The sequence below is a fragment of the Elephantulus edwardii genome, unplaced genomic scaffold (genome assembly GCF_000299155.1).
Source record: "Elephantulus edwardii isolate Elephantulus edwardi_28Jun2011 unplaced genomic scaffold, EleEdw1.0 scaffold00080, whole genome shotgun sequence".
NCBI lineage: Eukaryota > Metazoa > Chordata > Mammalia > Macroscelidea > Macroscelididae > Elephantulus > Elephantulus edwardii.
Window position 1 is genome coordinate 5,200,121 of NW_006399830.1, and position 22,679 is coordinate 5,222,799.

General features: G+C 47.9%; 1 protein-coding gene across 1 annotated transcript in view; it reads left to right on the forward strand.

Moving 5' to 3' along the window:
* Positions 1-22,679, forward strand: part of LMTK2 (lemur tyrosine kinase 2) — an 88,604-nt gene that overhangs the window by 60,185 nt on the left and 5,740 nt on the right. Inside the window, exons 8-12 of the mRNA XM_006889631.1 lie at positions 10,542-10,626; positions 11,700-11,821; positions 16,429-16,578; positions 18,874-21,164; positions 21,432-22,003. Coding sequence (XP_006889693.1) covers positions 10,542-10,626; positions 11,700-11,821; positions 16,429-16,578; positions 18,874-21,164; positions 21,432-22,003 — 3,220 coding nt within the window. The remainder of the gene's footprint in view (positions 1-10,541; positions 10,627-11,699; positions 11,822-16,428; positions 16,579-18,873; positions 21,165-21,431; positions 22,004-22,679) is intronic.

Here is a 22,679-nt window from a genome sequence, read left to right on the forward strand (position 1 = left end):
AACAACATGTACAGATTGCCTGAGAACTCCTCCGGTCAGCCTGACCGTCAGGGGACTGAGTGGCTCTCGGGCCTGGAAGTGTCAGCCCTGGCTTGGCCTGCCCGTTGCCACGTAGGCCCGGGTGACAGACGTTAACGGGGCTAAGGAACTGGAGCACTCAGTCAACGAGGCGTTGAGCTGCTGAGAGGTTGGTGGTTCTAATCTGCCAGCATCTCAGCTGCAGAAGGATGTTTTCATAGATCTACAGGCGGTAGATTTGCAGCCTTAGGACCGTGTGGGGCCGCCCGCTCTGTCCTGCATGGTCACTGGGAGGCGGAGCTGACTGGGAGGGGAAGCAGAGGGGTTTGGTTTTATTGTGTTGTTTTTTTGGTGGGTTGTTTTGTTTCTAGTTATTTTGGGGGGTTGGGTTTCTATATATATAGATATATAGATATTTTTTAGCAGAGATGAAAGCACTTCTCATTGTATGCATTTTTTTTAGTTGTGACTTGGAGGAACGTTTCCGAGCCAGTCAACTTCTTATTTAGCGGGTCGTTCACGTTTTGTATCGGACCACAGAGTGCAGTCCCCACTGTGTGACATCACTCCACGCTGCCCCTTGTGCCTCTTGTCTGTTTCTCTGTCCCTCTCTGGCTTCTGGCCTCAGCCCCCTGGGCACAGGCTGCTCCTGCTGGCTTTAAGCAGTGCCTCGCTGTTTAGCTTACGAGTTCACTCACACTCCTGTCTATTGTTTGGATGAAATTTGAGTTGTAGGAGTGAGTTCAGTTCCGGGCTGGTATTTATTTGTTTTAATTTGTTCATTTAGTGCTTAAATAACCCAGAAACCTGTAAAGGAACACGTGTGTCGATGGCTGGAGTGGTTGTGGAATACTGAGGCCTCTTTATGAAATAAAGTGCATAGCATATAGTATGGCCCCCTTTTAATTATACAACACCGGGATGTATTTGTGTGAGAGAGACAGAGTGCGTGAGAGAGAGAGAGGAGTGTGTGTGTACAGAAGAATGCCAACTTCTCAGCCTTACATCAAAGTGAGGGGAAAGGTAAATTATTAATATTTTTCTTACACATTTCTCTCTTGTTTGACTTTCTGTAATGATCACAGAACTCTGATAACATGCCTTTTTAAAAGAACCTGGAAGGTTATGGTTTTCTTAAGGCCCAAGATAGAATCCCTCCTCAGAACTTCAAAGTGTAAAGATTTGTTTGTTTTTTAGTGGCGAGAGCCAATATTTCATTTTTGTATGTTTTTCGTTAAAAGTTTGTAAATACAGATTATTATCGCCCAAGATACCTGGTGTAAAACTTTTGAAATGTTAGCAAGTGTTTTTAAAAAGAGGATCATATGGGAATCAGCATCGTCAGGTTGTCAGATGACTGGAAAGTGTGCTGGTATCCCCAGGAAGAGGGCATTTTGATAACTGGTGAAGATGTTAGAGTAAACGGGATTTTCCTAGAAGCTTCTCCGAATTAATATTTCTCCTGGTTTTGGATGTCAACTTTAGACAACATCTCAAAAACTTACTGCTGTTGGGCCAGAACCAGCCCATAGCAGGCCCTCCCGTGGGTTTTAGGGGCTCTGAGTCCAGGAGGAGACTGCCCCGCTTTCCCGCTACAGACGTCTTTCTCACACCCGAGCTCCTTTCCAACATAGAGAGAGTACATTTACATCACATGGTGCGGATTTTATTCAGGTACAGAAACTCAAGTTAAAGAAAATGGTTGCAGCCATTTGCGGTGTTTTGTTTTGTTTTGTTTTTTCTACTTAGTAATATTTGACTGTGTTTTGAGGAAAGGTTTACAGAGCAATTTAGGTTCCTGTTCAGCGATTTCTACACATCGTACAGCAGTGTTTGTCATGATACATGCACATTTTCATCATTCCCATTCTGGTGTCTGTCTTCTTTTAATCTAGTTTCCCTGCCTGCTTGCATTCTTGCTTTGTTTAAAGGTCATTGTTGACTGCTTCATCCTTAGAGGAGAGTTTTGAAAGGAGCATTTCCTTTCACTCCCACATGAATACCTCCAGGGTTCATTTATGTCAGAGTTTGCAGAGTGTCTCGGGGTCTCTTCCTTGGAGTTGGCTTATCTTAACCAGCCCAGGAGGCGGGGTGTTGTGTTTTGTGTTTTAGGAATTTGAAGTGCTCTTCTCTGTTTTTCTCTCATGTCTGAGTCCCTTTCTTGGTGTCCTGACCACAGCTGTTGATAGTCCTTCTGGTCTTGGGATAGGTGGCAGTTCCTGTACAGACCATTTTATTTTTAAAGTAGCCATATCTGATACATAATTCCCATTTGGCGCAGGGTTCCTTTTGTTGTTGAGAGCATACCTTATAGCAAGTGATTGCAAAGACCATCAGGCGCACCTTAGTCTCCAGACTGACATCACTTGCTATGCATCAGAGAGCTGGACAATGACTAGGGATGATAGGAAGAGAATTGATGCCTTTGAACTGTGGTGTTGGAGAAGAGTGTTGAATATACCATGGACCCCTAGGAGGACAAATAAGTTTGACCTGGAGAGGGTGAAACCAGGCTGTTCCTTGGAGGCAAGGATTCTGAAGCTTTGTCTACCATACCTTGGGCATGTTGCAAGGAGGGACCAGTTCTTGGAGAGGGATGGCGTGCTTGGGAGAGTGGAGGGACAGTTCAGGAGAGGAAGACGCTCAATGAGATGGATTAATTCTGTCACTGGGGTAGTAGGTATGTCAGAGACAATAAGATTGGCACAGACTAGAGCAGGGTGTAGGGCAGTTGTACATACGGTCACTATGAGTTGCAGGTGACTTGACGGCACACAACAACACCTAATAGCATAATTTTAAAATTGGAAGTTAGAATCCATATTGGCTGGGTCAACCTAGGACTGTCTCTTGGATAAAAATACCCCAGCAAATACCAGCTGTGTTGAGAAATTGATCCGGAGAAGCGCCCTTGATGAGAGCTTGCTATGTATGTATGTATGTATGTATGTATGTATGTATGTATGTATGTATGTATGTATGTATGTATGTATTAAAGCTTAAGGCTTAGAGCAGCTTTATTAAAGGGAGCTCCTGGGTGAGGTACTTTGGTCTCAAAATGAACAACAAGGAAGTAGCCACTTTATTTTCTTTTTGAAGAGGAGACTGTCCCTGGGTCGCACGCACTCTGCACTTCTGGAGCACTACGACAGACAGTTGGGAAGGCTCCCTGTTGGTGGCCACCTGGGCCAGCTACGCTGTGCTGGCCAAGAGCCTGGGGCTCCCTGTCCCGAGCACAGGTCTCCCCGCACAGCCCACAGTGAGGCTGTGCACTCATTGAGGGGGCTCTGGTGCTCCCTGTGTCCTCCTGCTGGCCCCCAAGTAACGCTCAGGACAGTCCTGTGAGCTGTGGTGCGGGCAGCATAAACGTCAGCCCTGCTTAAAGGAGGGCCCCACACTCAGTGGGGAGTGCTCTGTCTGAGCCATTACAATGACCAGCCAGGCCGTCACGCTCTGGTGCCTGTGCCCCTACCCTCCTTACAGGACTGTTGTGTCTGATAAAGAGCCGTTATTTGAGGTACAGAGGCCAGGAAAAGGTGATTCTGTCTGGGAGGATCAGGGTAGGCTTTCTGAAGGCCACGGCATCCTAGTTGACGTTGAAGGTAAGGTGACGAATGAAAACGATGAGGACCTGCCTGGAGAAGCTACACAGTGCAGTGCGTGTGGTAGGAGACGAGGAAAAGACATTTTCAAGAAATACCCAAAAGCTAATTTGACCAGAACAGAGAGACACGGAGGGAAATCGTGGAGGAGAAGTAGCTGAACCCAAATTATAGAGGCCTAGAATCCGGGCTTAAGGCATCCAGACTGTGAGGCAGGCGGTGGGATGGCAGAGCAGGACAGGGAGTGGGATCTTTAGTGTTTGTGTTTTTAAATCTCATTGTGGTTAAAATACATATAGTATGACCTATGGAAAACAGAACTTGTATACAGCAGAAACCTGTCAGAAAAGGGAAACTCCTATTTTCCACTAAATTGAGCAGTAGAAAAATGCTAAGACTGAACCCTGTCAAACACAAAGCTTGTAAGACCCTGAAACACCAGAGAGACTCCTTCGAGCCCAGCGCCCGTGGGTTTGTGAATGTCATGTATGTCCATCTGGGCGAGATCTGACTCCATCTGTGCACCCACAGCCCCAATAGATGACGAGATCACTCAGAAAACCCAGAGAGCAGAGCAAAGGGGCACTTGATGCTGTCCTGGGATCCTGGCACTGTCTGCCTCCCTGGCTCACTGGTCTACCATCTGTCCAGGCCTAGGGTTGTCTTGGGGAACAGATCCCAGGGCCTGTCTACAGCAGTCAATCCCTGCAGATACCAACAGACCCAAAAAGGAGGAAGCACCCCAGGGCTCTTGTCCCACCTGGCCAGGTCATCACAGTGGGCACAGTTCCTGCAGTGTGGTCCCAGGGGAATGGGACTGGAAAGGCAACCCCCGGGTCTGAACAGAGGGTAGGGGGGCAACAGGAAGAAAAGGAGGCTACAGGGGAGCCTAAAGACCACCACCACCACCCAGGACCGGCAGCTGTGCAGGAGGCTGAGACAGTTATCACACAGTCCTTTGTCGAAGCGACAGGCAGCTCCCTGGCCCATTCTCTGCACTGCTTGTCTGGAAGTGTGTTCACACAACATCCAACACACACTGAATCCTGTTTACAGAATGTCTTGATAATTAAAGCAAACCTATGTAACAAAAATGCCATGTAAAGTGTGTCATTTGGTGGCATTAATTGCATTCACCATACTATACGGCATCCCCACAGCCTTCACCAGCTTTTCATCACTCACCCTGAAACTCAGTCCCCCCTAAGCAGTGACTCCTCACCACCCCCTCCCCTGTGTAGCATCATGTTTTCACAGATGGTCTTGGGTTTTGTCTCTGGTCACGTTTGCAGGACTGTCCAGGGTGGTTGGGAGGGAAAACTCTCCTATAAAGAAAGCCGACTAGGACTCTATGTGGTGGTTACTCATGGATATTTTTTATCTCCTGCTTTTAATTGGAAAAGGTGTTGGCGGCAAGATTGTCTCTTCTTTTCTAACTCCAGTGATAATATTTCACAAAGAAAGGAAAGGCAGCAGGGGAAAGGAACCAATTTAAAAGTAGTTTAAACCTCCGAGAAGAAATTGGTAGAAATTCTAGCCAGCCCACGTAGCTCAAAGCGACCAGGCAAGTGAGTAAAGAGCTTTCCGTTAATAGCTGCCCTGGGTCCAGTGGGCTTTGGCTTGGCTTGCAGTTAGTTAATCTTCTGGTGTATCTCAGCTTTCCCAGCCCACAAAAAACGTGGGCATTTCGGTAGCTCGTGTTATGACACCAACATAACTTCAGTAGCAAAAGATGATAGAAAAAAGAAAATTGTGGACAGTTCTTGTGGAAGCTTATAAACAAATGTTTGAAAACTGCAGCAAGCGGTGTGTGGCGAAGAGCAGGGGAGGTGTATTCCAGGCACCTCGGGGTGGGTTTAGAGCGAATTCGTCCACGTAACCCATTACGCCAGTAAGAGGAAAACCGCTGTGCGGTGCCAGTAGTGCTGGATTCACCCCAGCAGCTGTCCTAGGCTTAAATCTCTGAGAGCAAAGAACAGCTTCATGACGATAAAGACTGTTCACTCAAACTCAGCACATAGCACTCCAAGTGGTGGAATACCAGTCCTTTTTCATTAAAATCAGAAACCAGAGACTCTGCTAGTCCCATCATTTTCCCACACTCAAATACAAACTAGAAAAGAATCTCTAAAAAATACAGTTAGAACTGATTCATTGTTATGTGCCATGTTGCATTCCAAGTGTGTGTGACCTTATTTCCCCTTGACTCCTCTTCTCGGGTGGACATGGTTATTTCCCTCCACATTTCTGATGAGGAAGTGAAGGCAGAGGCTCAGGGTCCCATGCTGGGCTGCGCCTGAGCTCACACATGCAGCGGAAACCTGGCATAGCAATGGTATCTGAGCGACCACCGCTTTGCCATAGCACAGAGCTCTGGCTGGCAGGCAGCTAAGTGGGTGTTGGCAGAGTACTGAGTACTGTGGACTGCGGGAACAAGCAGATGTGGCTTAAAGTGCAGCCAGGGTGCCCCTCAGAAGTGAGGACGGCAAGACTTGTTATCAGGAGGACACAGAGGGTCCGCGATAAAGGAGACCCCCCCAGTGAGATGCACTGACAGAGCGGCTGCAGCCGTGGGCTCCAGCTGGTCAGCAGTTGTGAAGATGGCGTGGGAACGGCAGGGTTGTGTTGGAACCAACCTCACACCTACCAACAGCAGGCTTGATTGTGGTGTTGGACATCAGACCATGGCTGGAGGAGTCCTCTTCCCAAAGCCTTGGGGAATGTCATCTGAATGCCCAGTTAGTGAGCAGAGTCGATCTGTACTCACCATTTAGAGCATCTAGTCAGCCACAGGCTACTTGGGTCTCTCTGCCCATGTGCGGCTTGGTAATTGGCCAGAGTCCAGACCCGGCTGATTGCTGTGCAGTCTGAGCTCTGCTCACCTCTGCTTGCAAAATTCCATCTGCATCCTCCGACTCGGATCCCCGTTCCCACCGCAGGCCCAGAGACATCAGCGCTCTGTCTGGGAAATGATCCAGGGCAAAAGGCTGGGTGAATGTGGGCCCCCTCCCCGCACGTGGTCCCTTTCTCTCCAGGAGCAGAGCCCGGGGCTGTCCGCTGACAGCCTCTGGAGACTGATGCTTTCTTTTGTCTAGTGTGATGGTTTTTCACAGGTAACCCGCAAAGGCCAGGCTGCCCACCTCTGGAGGAACCGGAGGACTGAAGGCTTCATGCAGTTTCATCACCAGCATCAGTAGTGACCACACTGCAGACGGAGGCCTAATCAGGATCTAATCAGAAGGCCATCTCTGTAGCCAGAGGCTACCGGGCTCCTCTGACTGCTCATTGAATGTTTGTTGTAAGAGAGTAAATTGTGTTCTCCCACTAAGAGCTGCCCCAGTGAGCAGGGGAGGGAGCTTTCAAGAGCCTTGGCCACGGGCTTGTCTTAACAGGGTCCTCGATAGAATCTTCCACCATCTACTTTAGAGCAGTCATCTGCACAGTCCCGGGGTGATTAGGCTTATACTTACACCCCATGGCTGCCGTCAGCAGCCTGTGTGATGAGCAGAGAGCGACTGGGGTTGAAGTTAGAACTCACTTATCTCTAGTTTTACCCATGTAAGCTGTGTTACTTAAGCCATCTCATTCTTCTATAAAAGGAGATAATCTTTACCCAGAAGGACTGTTGTAGACTAGATAGCATTTGACTTCCAATTTGTGGCTCTTTTTGTCCGGAACTCTGGCTACTCAAGGAAGTACAGGTAGTTGCCATAAACTGTTGTCCTTGTTACCTGGTCCATGGTGACCCCGTGGTTCAGGCTGGAACTCCAGACTAACACAAACAGGTGTGGAGCATTTTCAGAAGGCCTGGGCCATGGAGTCCAGCTGTAGCCTGTGTCCGGGACATTGCCGCCTCCCACCTCCTTGCGCCCATCAGCCCCACCCACCAGCCTCGTTTCCCCGGAAGCAGAGCCAGGGTGCTGTCAGTGAGCATTGACCAGCTAGGACTCCCTCCTGAGGCCTTGTCACCAGGCAGCCTTGTCACTGGACCTGTTTTTCAGCTTGAGAGGACAGTATACTGGGCATATGTTTGTATTTCCTGACCCAGGAGAGCCATTGACGTCAAGAGTCGCCCAGTTGTTTAGAGGTTATGCTTCTCTGTCATTCTGATCCTTAGCTCTTCGTGTTGCTGGCCTTTGGAGTGTGTGTTTCTTCACCAGCTTTGATATCATTACCTTAAATCTATATGGCACTTTTGTGTTTCTTGAACATTCCAACATTCTGCCGTGACAGACATAGTTCTTATTTAACATGTTAATAAATTAAGGCTCCAATTTGTTTAAGTCCCTAAGTTGTAGGACTGAGCCTTCCCCCAAACCGGAAGTGCTGGAAACATGGAAGGGGTGTGTGTTGAGGTTCAGGGCAGGCTTGTAGGAATTCCCCCGAATTGTTTCCTGCCTGGTGACTGACTGCTCATTATCTGGTGCTTTTCCCGAGAATACCAGTGGGGACTGGAATAGAACTCTGTGCTGTCAGGTAACCATGGGTTGATTCCCACCCCTGACAACCCCCCATGTACCACAAACACAAACCCGGCCCTATCCCACGCCACCTCACAGCTTCTGCTGTGCTGGGGCCCGTTGTTGCTGCCGTTGTCTGTCCATCTCGTTGAGGGTCTCCCAGCTTTCACCTTGGCCATGCTGCTTCCAAGACAGATCCGTGGAATAGTCAGTATTCTCTTCAACACTGTAAGCCACATTGCTCTGCCGTCTTCCTTGTTCATGGTCCAGCCTTCTCACGATAGGAGATGATAGAAAATACCATAGGTCGGGGCACCTTAGTCCTCAAAGTGACTTCCTTGAACTTTACTGTTTTAAAAAGTCCTTTGCAGCTGATTTGCCAGTGCAGTACATTCTTGGACTCTTTGACACCTGCTTTTAAAATGAGAGCTAAAGGCCTTTTGCACACATAATAACCATCCTTGTATCTAACGTACACCTTTGATTTGTGTCACAGTCTACATTGAACAGCTGGCCGGAGAGAGTCTGAAGAAGTGAGGCGGGCCTCCTGTTACCCAGGAGTTGCTTGATGGGGCCCAAGTGAAAGGTTCCAGATGCCCTGGGGGCCATATTCTCAGTGGTGCTGAGCCAGCCCTCTGCTGCTGCCCCAGACCTGCCTCAGTGGTAATACCTGGCTTTCCATTCTGCTCTCACAGCAAGCTGTGCAAGGTTGCCAGAGACCCTAGACAAGCTTGTCTAGGGTGCTCACAACCCTGCTGTCAGAACTCACCCAGCGCCCAGCTGTGGCTGTAGTCACCGCATGGTGGCTAGAAGGGTCTGACTCTGTGTTTTCACTTCCTGCCCTCCCTGTCCTCCGGTGGCCAGATCTGTGAAGACTGCAAGTTGCTATGTTGTTTGTGACAGAGTCCTACGTCTTCCCCTATACACCTGCGCCATCCTGAGACCCGCTCCCCTCACAGAGGGCAAGCAAGGCACCCATCCTGGGTCAGGGCAGCCTGTGCCGAGTGAGGATGAGGCATGAGTCTGTCTGTGATGCCAGCAAAGTTCCTTCCGTTTACAGAGAAGAACAGCACTTCACAGGGTTGTTGTGGAGGGGAAAGAAGAGTGTCGTATTATCTGCAGTTACGTCACAGCAGCCACGTGGATGTGCCCGAGCCGTCTGCATGGGTGGTCTCTCAGCACTGGCTGGCCCTGCGTGGCATGCTGTGAACTTCACCAGTGCTGCCAAGTTCGTGGTGAAGGGGAGGGACGCAGCTGTTCTCCTCTCAGCTATTTCTCAACGTAACTGACCATGAGTGCAATTGTCAGGAAGCCCAGCTTCTCAGAATGTGATGTGTGGACATTGGTTTGTGTGTAGGGTCCTCTCTATGTAAGCTGCTGAAGTGGAACCCATGGGAAAGTTGGAAGTATTGATCCTTAGGATTTTTAACTATCTTGATATTACTGGTATTGGGGAGCTCTGGTGTGTAGTCCATTGGGGGTGTCGCACTGCTAACTTAAACACTCTAACAGTTTGAACCCACCAGCAGCTCCAAGTGGGAGGCGTAGACGGTCTCCTCCCATTGTGATTTCAACCTCAGAAACGTGATGGAGGGGCTCTGAGCCAGAAGTGACTCAGCAACAGCAAGTTTTATTCCCAAAATCGAGGATGGTGCTCAGACTTAGAAACACCTTCCACTTAAACGCTCATGTTCCTTAATTTTTACATCTGTGAAGTGGGGCAGTGGTCAGAACGCTCAGCTACTGACCGGAAGGTTGGCAGTTTGTGCCCGCCAGCCGCTCTGTGCGAGAAAACTGGACCAGTCTACTCCCATTAGGGAGCACCGGTGACTTACTGGTAAAGAATTGCACTGCCAGCACGAAGGTACACAGTTCAAATCCACCAGCTGCTGCATGGGAGGAAAATGAGCAGTCTTCTCCCATACAGTTTTATTGCCTCTGAAAACTCGCTGGAGGATCAGCTATGAGTCGCTTCTGACTCAACGGTAAAAACCAACTCCCATTAAGATTTATAGCCTTGGGGACCCAGTAACCTCTTACACTGTGAGACTCACAGTGGACAGTCACCATTCCCATCAACTCTGCAGCCTTGGAGACCCTGTAACGTCTTACACTGTGAGAGTCACATTGTACCGTCACCATGGCCCATCAACATGATAGCCGTGGGTTTGCTTTTACTTTAAAATGATAACTTTACTAGCCTTATGGATAGACTCCTACTATACTATTCCTCAGTTAATACAGGTTATGATAAACAAATACCCAATCTCCATTATTTAAGTCAGTAGAGTATGATAGGCATGTAATGCTTTGTCTATGAAAATTTGTTAAGACCGTAATCGTTAAGCCAGGAGTTGAGTATACTGATTACAGGAGAAAGCCTCTTCCCATAGTTCCGTGTTACCTTTCTCGGATTTCTGGTTCTCCCCATCCTGGTCTTCACACCACTCTCTGTTTTCAGTGACCTGGCCCTGCGGAACTGTTACCTTACCTCTGACTTAAACGTGAAGGTGGGAGACTATGGAATTGGATTCAGCAGGTACAAGGTAAAACAAAGCTTTGAGTGGGATTTCGCCCTTCTCATTTCATTTCAGGTCATGATGTTGTCACATGGAAATCCCACTCTGTCTGTGGCGGAGGAGGGTGAGACTCGTGGTGACAGCGGTTCTTTGGAGAAGGATTTGTCGCTGGCTTCCTGGTACAGACCAGCAGTGCTGGTTTCTGATATGGGGTCTGTCGAGCTGTTTGCTGTGGGGTTTGCATCAGCTTTCCAGATGCTCTGTCTGAAAAATGGTAGACCTGAAGGTGCACGTTGCCGGCACTGATTGTTCTACGTCTATATAAATATAATATTCCCCATCCCCTGTTCAGTCAGATTTCCACTTAAGTTCAGTAAGCTTGAAATTTTGCTTTTTAAATTTTTTCTAAATATTCCCCCACAACCACGCCCTAGAAGTGAGGCAACCTATGAGATTGTGTGTGCACGTGTGTGTATGTTCACACATAAGTGCACATATCCGTGGACGTCCTGGTCAGGTCTTAGGGAAACTTCCTCACTTCCATTTTCTAAGCCATGGTTTGAGGATCCCTCTCCTGTCTTACAAGATTGTCCCAAAGACCAAGTCAGAGACTCTTTTCAGAGGGCTTTGTATTAAAGCTTACTCTTCAGATATGACTTGTTGCTTTGTCTGCACACTGGCCCTAGTGTCTTGAGCACTTGTGCCCTCTGAAGTCCTTGCCAACATTATCTCATTGAGTCCTTGTCCCCGAGGTTGGCGGGCGTGGTATAAGAAAAAGGGCTGGGTGTGTTTGCTGAGTGCCTGCAAACTCTCAGCTCTGTGCTCATACTCATTGACTGGATGAATAGCATCACCACTTGCCCGTGAAGGCGAAGGACCTGCGTCTTTCTCTTTGTCCAAACACTGCAAGACCTTGGCTCAGAGACCAGCTGAGGGTGCCCAGCAGACTTCTGGCCAGAAAGTCTCTCTTCGTGCCCACATTTTGGTTTTTTCTCCTTTTCCTGATAGATTTTTTTGAGATAATAGCTTGGAATAAAATCTCTTTTCACTGCACAGAAAGTATGATTTTGCTGAAATTCTGTGTTTTTTTCATAAAACAGGAGGACTATATTGAAGCCGATGATAAGAAAGTTTTCCCTCTGCGGTGGACGGCTCCAGAATTAGTAACCAGCTTTCAGGACAGGTTACTTACTGCAGAACAAACTAAATACAGCAATATCTGGTATGTATGTGTTTACCCTTTCCTGAACTTTTGTTTCCCTAAGTCCTGATCTCTTTCTTGTTTGTTGTTGTTGGTTGCCTTCTAGTCGAGCACGACTCATGGTGACCTTATGAACAAGAGGCCTGAAGCCTTTCTGTTAACTATCAGCATTTATCAGAGTTCACAGAGTTTCCGTAGGCATGTTAGCTCCTTGTTTAGGGTCTTCTTAATGGGAAGTAATCCTAGAGGACAGAGGAGCAAAAGGGCTCAGGGATTGCTTCCATCTCTTTGTTATTGTGGATAATGCGGCGGTGAACATGGGTTTGCCGATATCTGTTTGGATGGTGGTTTGGTTTCTTTATGATATATTCCCAGTAGTGCCATTGCTTTGAGAAACCGTCAAACCACCTTCCATAGTGGTTGTACCATTTCACACTCCCACTAGTGGTAAATAAGGGTTCCCATCGCACCATAACCTCTCCAGCATTTATTGTTTGCTGCTGTTACAGGGGTAAGATGTTATCTCGTAGTTGTTTTGATTCGCATCTCTCTGATAGCTAAGGATTTTGAACATTTCTTCCTGTGTTTGCCATCTGAATGTCTTTGGTGAAGGAACAGATGGATGAAGGGAAGAACTATCAAAAAGGAATATATGATTAGACACTATACGTACAAAAACCCAGAATAAGAGGTGTATCATTGCAAAGAAGACTGGGGGGAGGTAGATAATTGTGTAATAATGAATGAATATTTTTTTTAAAAGTGGACTGAGGAAGGGAGAGAGGGTAAAATGTGCAACAATGAATGAATAAAAATCTAACTTCTCTGTTCTTTAAAATCCCAAGATAAAATTTTACTGGAGAAAATAAAAATAATTGGTGAAAAATATGGCTCAGGGATGCCAAGAAGACAACTCACTGCTATCTAAGGTTGATCATTTTTATACTAGAAATAGCTTTTAAAAATACTGCCTCTCTTGCCCATTTGTAGTAATAAGCTCCATAAAAGCAGGAACCAGCTGCCCTTGGGAGATCAATCATAGGTGTTAGCTGCGTATTTGTTGAGGTGTATGAGAAAACACCAGGGCCTGGACTGTGTTGGAAGATGAAAAGATGTAAATCTTTGGCTCACAGTTTTTCTTACAGTTGTCTACCATTTTATTGTGTGTTATTATCCATTTTTTTTTTCTGTTTTTCTCTTCTTGGTTTCTTTTTTGGACTTTAAAAAAAATTAAGCTGTATTTTTTACCCCTCTTACTTGTGATGTTATATACTGTTTCTGTGCTTTTCTTGGTTACTCCAGAAATTAAAACACCTATTTCACTTATCTTAGTGTAATATTAATCTGTATTTTTACTCTCTTTCTCAGTAATATAGAGACTTCAGAATACTTGGCTCTGTTTAAAAATTTACACAAGAAATAGGCAATATTCATGCTATTGTTTGGTATTTTAATGTTTTATTTTAATCCCATGAACATTATTAATGTGTTTTGAGCATCAATATTTGTTTAAATGTACCTATTTAATCAAATAACTACTTTTCTTCATTTTTCTTTTATTTAAAATCTCAGACATTTCCCTCTGGGGTTGCACTCCATTTGCCTTGCAGAATTTCCTTTGCTGGGAAATCTGCTAGTAAGAAAATCTTGTTATTTTTGTTTGTTTTTGCTGTTTTGGGTTTTTTTAAATCTTTTTGGTTTTCATTTTTTAAATACATTGTCACCAGAGGGCAGTTCTTTTTTCCTCTGGTTATTGAATATATCCTTCTGCTGTGGTTTTTTTTATTATTAAATTTTATTAGTTTTCATGAACATTTACAGAGATTTTGGGTTCTCATTCATTCATTGTTGCACTGTTTTCTCTACCCTCCTCCCCAGTTCGTTCTTCTTCTCCCACCCCCGAATGTCTGTTTTAATTGTCCAGTTGCCACAGTGCTTGTCAAAGCCAGTTCTGATTAATCTCCTTTGTCAGTGTGTCCTTTGCCATTCCCTATCACTCCTCCCTGAGAGAGACTTCCCTGATTCATAAGGAAAAGGGGACGGCGTATTCTCTTACCTTCTGCTGTCTTTTGACTTCCATTGTTGAGAAGTCAGCTATAAGTCTACCTAAACTCCGAAGAACATTGAACTTTTTCTCGCTCACTGCTCTTTAGTTTTCATTTATTGAGATTTCACTATGAAACCTCATAATTATAGATGTACATTTCTCAGAATAATCTACTTTGCATTTATTTGGCGTTTTCATATCTGTAGGTTGATGTTTTCCTCATTCAACATAAAATTCTCATCCCTTACCCTTCAGATATCACCTGTGCTCCAAATATTACCTCCTTTTGAAAGTCTAATTATGCAGATGTTAGACCTCTGCCTGCTGTCTCTTAATTTTCCTTTTTCTGTTTCCTCAGCAAATATAACTAAATAATACAGTTGTTTGACCCTTTATGCCTCTATGGCTAATTTTTTTGACCTGTGTTCCAGCTACTAATTCTCTTTAACTCTGTCAAATCTTACTTAAACCTCTTTTGAGGGTTTCTAGTTCAACTGTTGACATTTCCTGATTTTTTAGAAGTTCTGTTATTAAAAACTGGTCTTAGAGTCTTGTTAGGAATTAGGATATCTCTGTCAGCTAGTTCTGTCACCTGAAGTCTGTGGCTTATTTTCCTACTGGTTTGTGATGGGTGTGTGTGTGTGTGTGTGTGTGTGTTTCCCTGGAGACTTTTCTATTTTGGGGGAAGGTTTTTGGAAATGGGTACCAGAATATCCTACCCTGTACAGGGGACCTACTGATCCAAGACTTCACATGGCCAGGTGGAGTGATGTGTTTTTGTTTTCTCATGGTTGGAGGTGTGTGTTGTTTTTTGTTTGTTTGTCTGTTTGTTTTTTCACTTTATATTAGTTTGCTTACAAAGTTCATTGTGTTTCACACTAGTTTTCATTCACGTTGTGTTTCATACAATCATTCCCATGTTTTATAAAATTAATCACCATTGGACATTGCCCATCATTTTCTGTCTTTTCACATCCCCTCCAGATCCTTCCCGTTTCCTTCACCCCTTCCTTCCCCCCACCAAATTGTACAACACTGTGGTTTCACCCCTACCCATTCTCACCCCTCTGCTCCTACCCCTTATGCCCTTGGGTCTCCATATATGTTTTACTAGTTATCCTTCTAATTTTACAATAATGGTCGTACGTAGTATTTGTCCTTATGAGACTGGGTTAGGTCACTCAGCATAATGCTTGGAGAGTTTTTTAACCATTCAGGTGATGTGATTGGGGGCTGTAGGTCTCAGGACCAGGTAGTTGTGTGGCGTCTACCACACCAGCATCTTGTCTTTATTTCCAGGAAGGGTTCTTTCTCCCATGAGGAGGTCTTTCTGTGAGATCAGCCTACCTAGTCCTATCCAAAGGCTTTGGCTTGTCCACCATCATACCAAGTGATGTAACTAGGAACGCACAACTAAGTCTGTGAGTTGGCAAGTACCCTAGGGCCAAGGTCGTGTGAGTGTTCCATTCATTCCCCAAGTTCACAGTTTTATCCTGTGATGCTTTTCTGTCTTAACAGCTCTTAGATCCCTCATAAAGATGTTTCAATGATTAATGCATTATCTTCATTATTCTTAGCCAAGGGATTGGCATGTACCCTTGGCCTGCCTTTCCACAGCAGGCATGTCATTGATGGTTTGTGAAGTCAGTGGTGACAGTGTCAGCAGTAGTCATCCCATGCAGCCTGCCAGGGAGTGAACAGAGGAGGGAGGCAAGTGCATGAGGGACCCTCAAGGCTCAGTGGGTAAAGAATTGCTAACAACTGCCAGCAGTTTCCTTCCAGAACAAGGAGGCCTGGTGATGATACTCGAGGACACTAAAGCCAGTGGCACCAGAAAGGTTGACTATCCGGGCTTCCGAGGAGATGGCTGATGATCTTGTCTAGGAAGAAATGGAATAGACTAGAGCTCAAATGCTTGAGGCAGGAGACAGGTCTGCTCTTCTCGGAGCCCTTTCAGAGGGACCTCAACAAAGATGTGAAGAGGCGGTAGAAAGCCCTTGCTTGGTTTCCTCTGAAGAATGCAGCCATCAGTGACAGGTGCTGGAAGAGGGTTTCTTTTGGAAGGGGCCTAGAGAGTGAAAAAGAAGTTAAATTAGGGATGTAAACAAGTTGAGACAGATTAAGTTATTTTCCCAAAGTCAAACCAAGTTTCACTGTGTTAATACTTGAATGCCACCAAGTCAGGGATGACCTTTGTGATTTGTCGTATTTCATATGCCTGTTTCTGTTTTCTCCCCTCAGTCTAATGTAAATAAACTTCCCTACTGTCCCTGACGGTGTCTCAAACCTTTAGTACCTAGAATGGTTCTCTGTTCTTGATAACATTTGTGCCAGGAAGAAGGTACTGCTTGCTTCAAGGTTCGGACTGAAGAAGTTTAGTGGGTTTTTGTTTTGTTTTCCTTTTTTAAAATATTTTTTTTATTTTATTTATTTTGTGTGTGTGTGTGTGTGTACCGTCTGATCAGATCTGACTGGTACAGGAGGAGATTGCCCCTCCTTCTCCAGCAGAAGAGCATCTGGTGGATTCGAACCTCACGGTTCTACAGGAAGAAAAGAAATAACTCTCTTCTTTTGTCCACAGGTCCCTGGGCGTGACACTTTGGGAGCTCTTTAACAATGCTGCCCAGCCATATTCACTCCTTTCCAACATCGAAGTTCTCAACCAGGTCATCAGAGAGCGAGAGACGAAGCTTCCAAAGCCCCAGCTAGAGCAGCCGTACTCTGATAGATGGTCTGTACCCGCTTGTCTGCCCTTACCTTCCAAAAGGAAGGAAAAGCCCCATTTCCATGGTGTTTCTGATGGGGGGGAACGAACTTAAAGTAAAGAAAAGCATATGTGTTTCATACAATAAGAAAAAAATTTCCATCAACAAATTAGAAAAGGGAGCTTTTTGGGGAATTTACTTTCTTTTTTTATTGAAGTGGGTTTTTTTAGTTTGTTCCCCACCCCCATCTCTTGAGCGTGTTTACTTTGAAGCCAGAATCATGGCTACTCAGAGGCATGTGGGTTCATCCTGAGAGTTAATGAGGTGTTTTATACAAATTATAGTGAATATGTGAGACAACGCATGGATAGTATAAAAATTATTTTTTATTGTGATATAAGTGAAAGTTAACAAAGCAAATTGAGTTTTTGTTCAGCCATCCGTACTTATTTGGTTTGTTTTCCAATCCCCACAAGTATAATCGTGCTCCTCCCACTTCTTCCCTGTATTTCTCATTTCCATGCATCCTTCTGTTCTACTGCTTCCTGACTTCGGGCTTTGCTCTGGGGAAAATGCTGCTCTTTTGATTTTATATGATAGGTTGTTTTAAGGAGTGAATATAAGTAACCCAGTATAAAAGAAAACGTTTATTTATTTTTTTAAAAAATCACTTTTTTATTGTTTACATTTTGAAATAGTCACAGAAATGCACATAAGTACTTGTTAGAGAAAACTTATTATTCTTCATTTAAAAAATGATGATGATGATGATGCCGTACTTCTAAAGAGGACTCTGATGGCTTGTTGCTTTTTGTTGTTACATACCGTCAAGTCATAGGCGACTCCTAGCGACCCTATGAAAGTCCTGAATGCTTATATAACTTTCATCATTTCTCCGCATTCATCGAGTTTCCAGAGGCAAGCTATTTCAGAAGTGATGCCACTCCTGCTTCCACGCTTGTTTTAGTCTGGGATCTCCACCAAACACTGTCTCCCATGGGTGACCATTATTGCATTTGACACATCAGTGTCACAGTGTTTAGCATCACAGCAACCACAAGTTCCCTCTGTACAGCAAATGGACAGACTATGTACCAATTGTTAATTTCTTCTTAGAGCTATTTCTGCACCTGGTGGCTTAGTGGTGAGGAATTGTGCTGTTCGAATCCACCAGCTGCTCCTTGAGAGAAGGATGGCCAGTCTCCTGTGCGATTTGCTGCCACTGACAACCTGCTGGTGTGTCATTAAAGAGTTGTTTCCAACTGATTCATACGCAACCACAAGAGTCTGCCTATGAGAACAATTCTTTATGATTGTAACTACTTGTGAGTTATTTAGCACTTGTTCTTGCCGAGTCCAGCAGTCAGCAGTTGTGTAAAGGATGTGTTCTGTGCAAGAGCTCAGTCAGACAGAAGATGAATGAGAGTAACCTACACAGTGAGCGTGAACTCCCTGGGGTGCCTTCACCTGTGACAGCTTCATATTCACCTCTGTTCTCACGTACTCTTACACGTTTGATTCAGAGGCAGGGAATAACTTCACAATAGTTATATAGGGTTTTCTGATTATAAAAAAGGATCTCATTATACACTACAGTAGAAAGTTGAGGGAAAAGTCACCAGAACCCACTCATCCATACACAGGCACCCTGTTACCTCGTACCTGGCTTTCAGTCTAGGTTCTAGAAGGACATCATGTTTGGAAAGGGGACAGCACCGGAGAGGAAGACCCTGGCTGAAATAGAGTGATACAGTAACTGGGTAATGGGAGTAGGTGTGTCGGAGTGCGTGAGACTAGCTCAGGACAGGGCCGGCTTCAGAGCTGTGGTGCGTAGGGTCGCTGTGAGTTGCAGGCAGCTCAACAGCACGAAACAATAACAACATGCAGACACAGAGAAAGAGTCAGCCGTTGTTGGCCATTACAGTTCATGTGTATGATGTGGTGATTTGTGCAAAGCCAGTTTCTTGTCTGTGCAAAACCTGTCTGAATGAATTGTTGAGTAGAAGATCAGAGTGCTTTGTAAACTTTCACTCAAATCATGAGAAAAACGTAGAGAGGATAAAGACATGCTTAAATGTAGTGAGTAGATAAATGTAGGAACAGGACAGAAAGAGCAAAAGAATTGGAGCGCCATGTTAAGAAATGCTTCAGAATCAAAAACCACAAAATTACAAGTGAAATTCTTTGTCCCTTCGTGTGCTCCTTCTGATTGATGGCACTGCGATGTGACTGGTAGGGATTGGACCTTCTGAGGGTGCACTCGCTTAGCATATTCCAGGGTTTTCTCAGAGGCGCCCTAACGCCCTCTCCCGTGTCCCCAGGTACGAAGTGCTGCAGTTGTGTTGGCTGTCCCCCGACAAGAGGCCGGCCGCCGAGGACGTGCACAGGCTGCTGACGTACCTGCGCCTGCAGAGCCAGCGTGACCCAGAGGTGGACTTCGAGCAGCAGTGGAACGCACTGAAGCCCAACACCCACGCCCGGGACACATCCGGCAGCGCGGCGTTCCCCATCCTCGACCACTTCGCCCGGGACCGGCTTGGGCGCGAGATGGAAGAGGTGCTCACGGTCACCGAGACCAGCCAGGGCCTCAGCTTCGAGTATGTCTGGGAGGCAGCGAAGCATGACCACTTTGATGAGCGTGGCCGCGGGCACCCGGACGAGGCCCTGTCCTACACCAGCATCTTCTTCCCAGTGGAAGTCTTCGAGAGCTCGCTCTCTGAGCCCGGGCCCGGCAGGCAGGACGAGAGTGGCCAGGACGCCCCGCTCAGGGCCCCTGGCGTGGTCCCCGTGTTTGACGCCCACAACCTGTCCGTGGGAAGCGACTACTACATCCAGTTAGAGGAGAAAAGCGGCAGCCACCTGGAGCTCGACTACCCCGTGACGCTGCTGTCGGCGGAGGCGGCTCACCCCGAGAGGGCCGCCGATGACACCTCCCAGTTTGTGGCCCTCAGGAATCTGGAATTTGAGGGGTCCAGCACTGAGGAGGATTTCTTCCAGACCAGCTCCGACCCCCAGGACTCCAGCATCCCTGAGGAGCTGCATGTTGTTGCTGGGGGCCCCGAAAGCCCTTTCAACAATATATTCAGTGACTTGGACAAGGCCAAGGACCTGCCGAGCCACCACAAGCTGCTGGACCTGCTGGAACTGGATGGAGTTCAGGCCGACTTAAAGCCGGCCACACCAAGCGAGCCCCTGTTCCCATCTCATCTGGAGGCAGAAGCTCCCCACAAGCTCACTGGCCTCGGGCCTCTCGGATTACCTGCTGACCTCATGCACCAAAATGATTTTGATCCGCTGAACCTTCAAGAACTGTCAGAAAACTTTCTCTTCCTTCAAGAGAAGAACCTACTGAAAGTCTCCATGTCTGGCAAGGAACCCGGCCAGGACCTTCAGACAGAGCTGAGAAACGCTGGCTTTGCTGAGAGCCCGCCCGAAACGTCGCGCAGAAACTCTGTGGACATTGAGTGTGCATTGCCTGAGAACCCGCCAGGCTTCTCCCTGTCCCTGGAGAGTGTCGGGCCAAATGGGACTGGGCCCATGGGTGACGGCCTCATCTCCCCGCTGTCTTCTCTGGAAGTACAGCTACCTTCTACCTCTGCAGAAAAGACGCTGGTCACTGCCCCTCCAGATGCCCTATTGAGGCAGGGAGAAGCCAGGCCCCCGGCCCTTGACCCTGCTGTCCCTGACGATCGTCTCTGCCGAGAAGGAGATCCAGACCCTGTGACTGTCCCCCCTGAGTGTCTCCAGGCTGATGCCAAAGCACAAGGCCTTGTTGAGGGGCTGCCAGCCTCTACTCACCCGTGTGCAGAGCCCTTGACACTGACCCCCAGCGACACTGTCGGGCTCAGTGGTGTCTTACCCAGCAAGGAGGGCACCGAGGGTGGTCTCCCAGATCTGAGGCAGGACTCCCAGAGCCAGCCACCCCCAGAAGACCACCCCAGTGGAGGTCTGCCGTTGCAGACAGTTCAGGCTCTCAGTCACCTGAGTCACACAGATGCCCCGAAAGACACAGGCTTAGTGTCCGCACTGTCATCAGACTCGACCAGCCAGGACAGCCTTTTGGAGGACAGTCTGTCCACGCCCATCACCACGTCAGAGCAGTCTGCAGAGACCCCAGACTCCATGGATGTGCAGGAGGTCCTGGACTCTCTCAGCGCGCACACGCCTCAGAAGCTCCTGCCTCCGGACAAGCCCGCAGACAGCGGCTACGAGACGGAGAACCTGGAGTCTCCTGAATGGACTCTCCACCCTGCCTCCGACAATGCCCCAGAAGCCGACCCTGCGGCACCAGGCCACGGCAGCCCCCAGGGCCTGCCCCCCAACCCCGTCATTGTCATCTCACACGCTGCTGAGGGCCACCGTGGGGCAGAGGTGACCGTGCAGATGGCCACAGCAGCCCAGAGCTCGTATCGCGACTCGGCCTACTTCTCTGACAATGACTCCGAGCCTGAGAAAAAGTCCGAGGAGGCCGCTGGAGCAACAGCTGCGGCCTCGGCATCCCTCCCTGCACCCTGCCCCTCGGAGCAGCAGGAAGGTGCAGAGGAAACCACAAGCCAGCCCGACCCTACCTGCCCGCCTCCTCTGCAGAATTCCCAACTGCTGGAATCCAGGGAACCGCTGGAGCACACGAAACTGCTGGAGCCCAGGGAGCTGCCAGAACTCCCAAAACCTGGGGAATTGCTGGAGCCCGAGAATCTGCCAGAGCCCAGGGAGCTGCCAGAACCTGGGGAGTCTCCAAAACCCGGGGAACCAGAAGCTGGGGAGCTACTGCCGGAACCCGGGGAATGGCCAGAAGCAGTGGAGCTGCTGGAGCCTGAGAAGCTGCCAGTGTCCAGGGAGGTACTAGAACCTGGGGAGTCTCCAAAACCTGGGGAGCTGTCAGAACCCGGGGAGCTGCTGGAACCCGGGGAGTCTTGCGTCTGCCGTCAGGCACTGCTCCCCGAAGGCGAGGGGGGCACCCTAGGGAGTCTGCTGAACTCAGAGCCGCATGAAGACCACCCCTGCCACCTCACCTCCACGGGGACCAGCACTGACGAGCTGCTGGCCTATGCCACCGCCGGCCTCCACCCCAGTGGCCCAGCCCTGATGATGGACAAGTGCCTGTCCGTCCACACAGAGGGCCTCAAGCTAAAGGAGCCGGACGTTGAAGGGAAGTACCTGGGGAAGCTGGGGATCTCAGGCCTGCTGGACCTCTCCGAGGACGGCATTGATGCCGACGAGAGCAGCGAGGACTCGGACGACAGCCTGCACAGCCTGAGCTCCGAGTCGGAGGACGAGCTGGAGCACCCCGTGCCCCTGATCCTCAGCAACAGTGACGACAGCCGACACCTGCGGAGCCTGCTGAAGCCGTCGGCCCCCGCCACCGAGGACCCCGCGCCCGGCGAGGCCTGGAGGAAGGAGAAGAAGGCTGTGACGTTCTTTGACGATGTCACTGTTTACCTGTTTGACCAGGTATCTATCCCTGAAACGTGTTCGAAGTTGAGCAGGGTCTGCTGTACTGTCCGCTGCTGTGAGATGGGAGAGGGGGCGTTTGTGATGACCTCTTTGGGGGTGGGCGTTAAACGTCCAGGACTGTGCAGAAGCAGGGAAGGAGAGTACCTAGCTGCCCATCCTGGGTGTCCTGACAGAAACCTCAAAACTAGACCTGTGGCCAGTCATTTCCAACTCGCAGTGACCCCGTAAGACAGAAGTGCCCCGTGGTCTCAGGGCGGTAATCTCTGCAGAAGCAGATGGCCTCAGGTTTCTCCTGCAGAGCGGCCAGTGAGATCAAACCCCTGACCTTTTCAGTTAGCAGCCAAACACTTAATCCTCTGCACCAACAAGCTCATAACAGTCCTGCTAGACTCCATCAGCCTGTACACAGCACATGTTCATAATGGAGAACCAGCTGTGGTGTTCAGAGGAGTAGCTTGTATGAGTCCAAAGTGGGGATGGCAGTGCTCCTGGCTCATGGGTCCCTCACATCTCTTAAGACCGGAGGCCCACAACTTTTGTGCTTGGTATGCAGCAGGTGCTTAGTAAGTACATGGGCTAAATTGAAGCATAGAACCACAGAGTTCTGCTCTTGGCTGCAAAACAGGCCAAGTAAAGCTATACCTCGTGTGTGTGTGTGTGTGTGTGTGTGTGT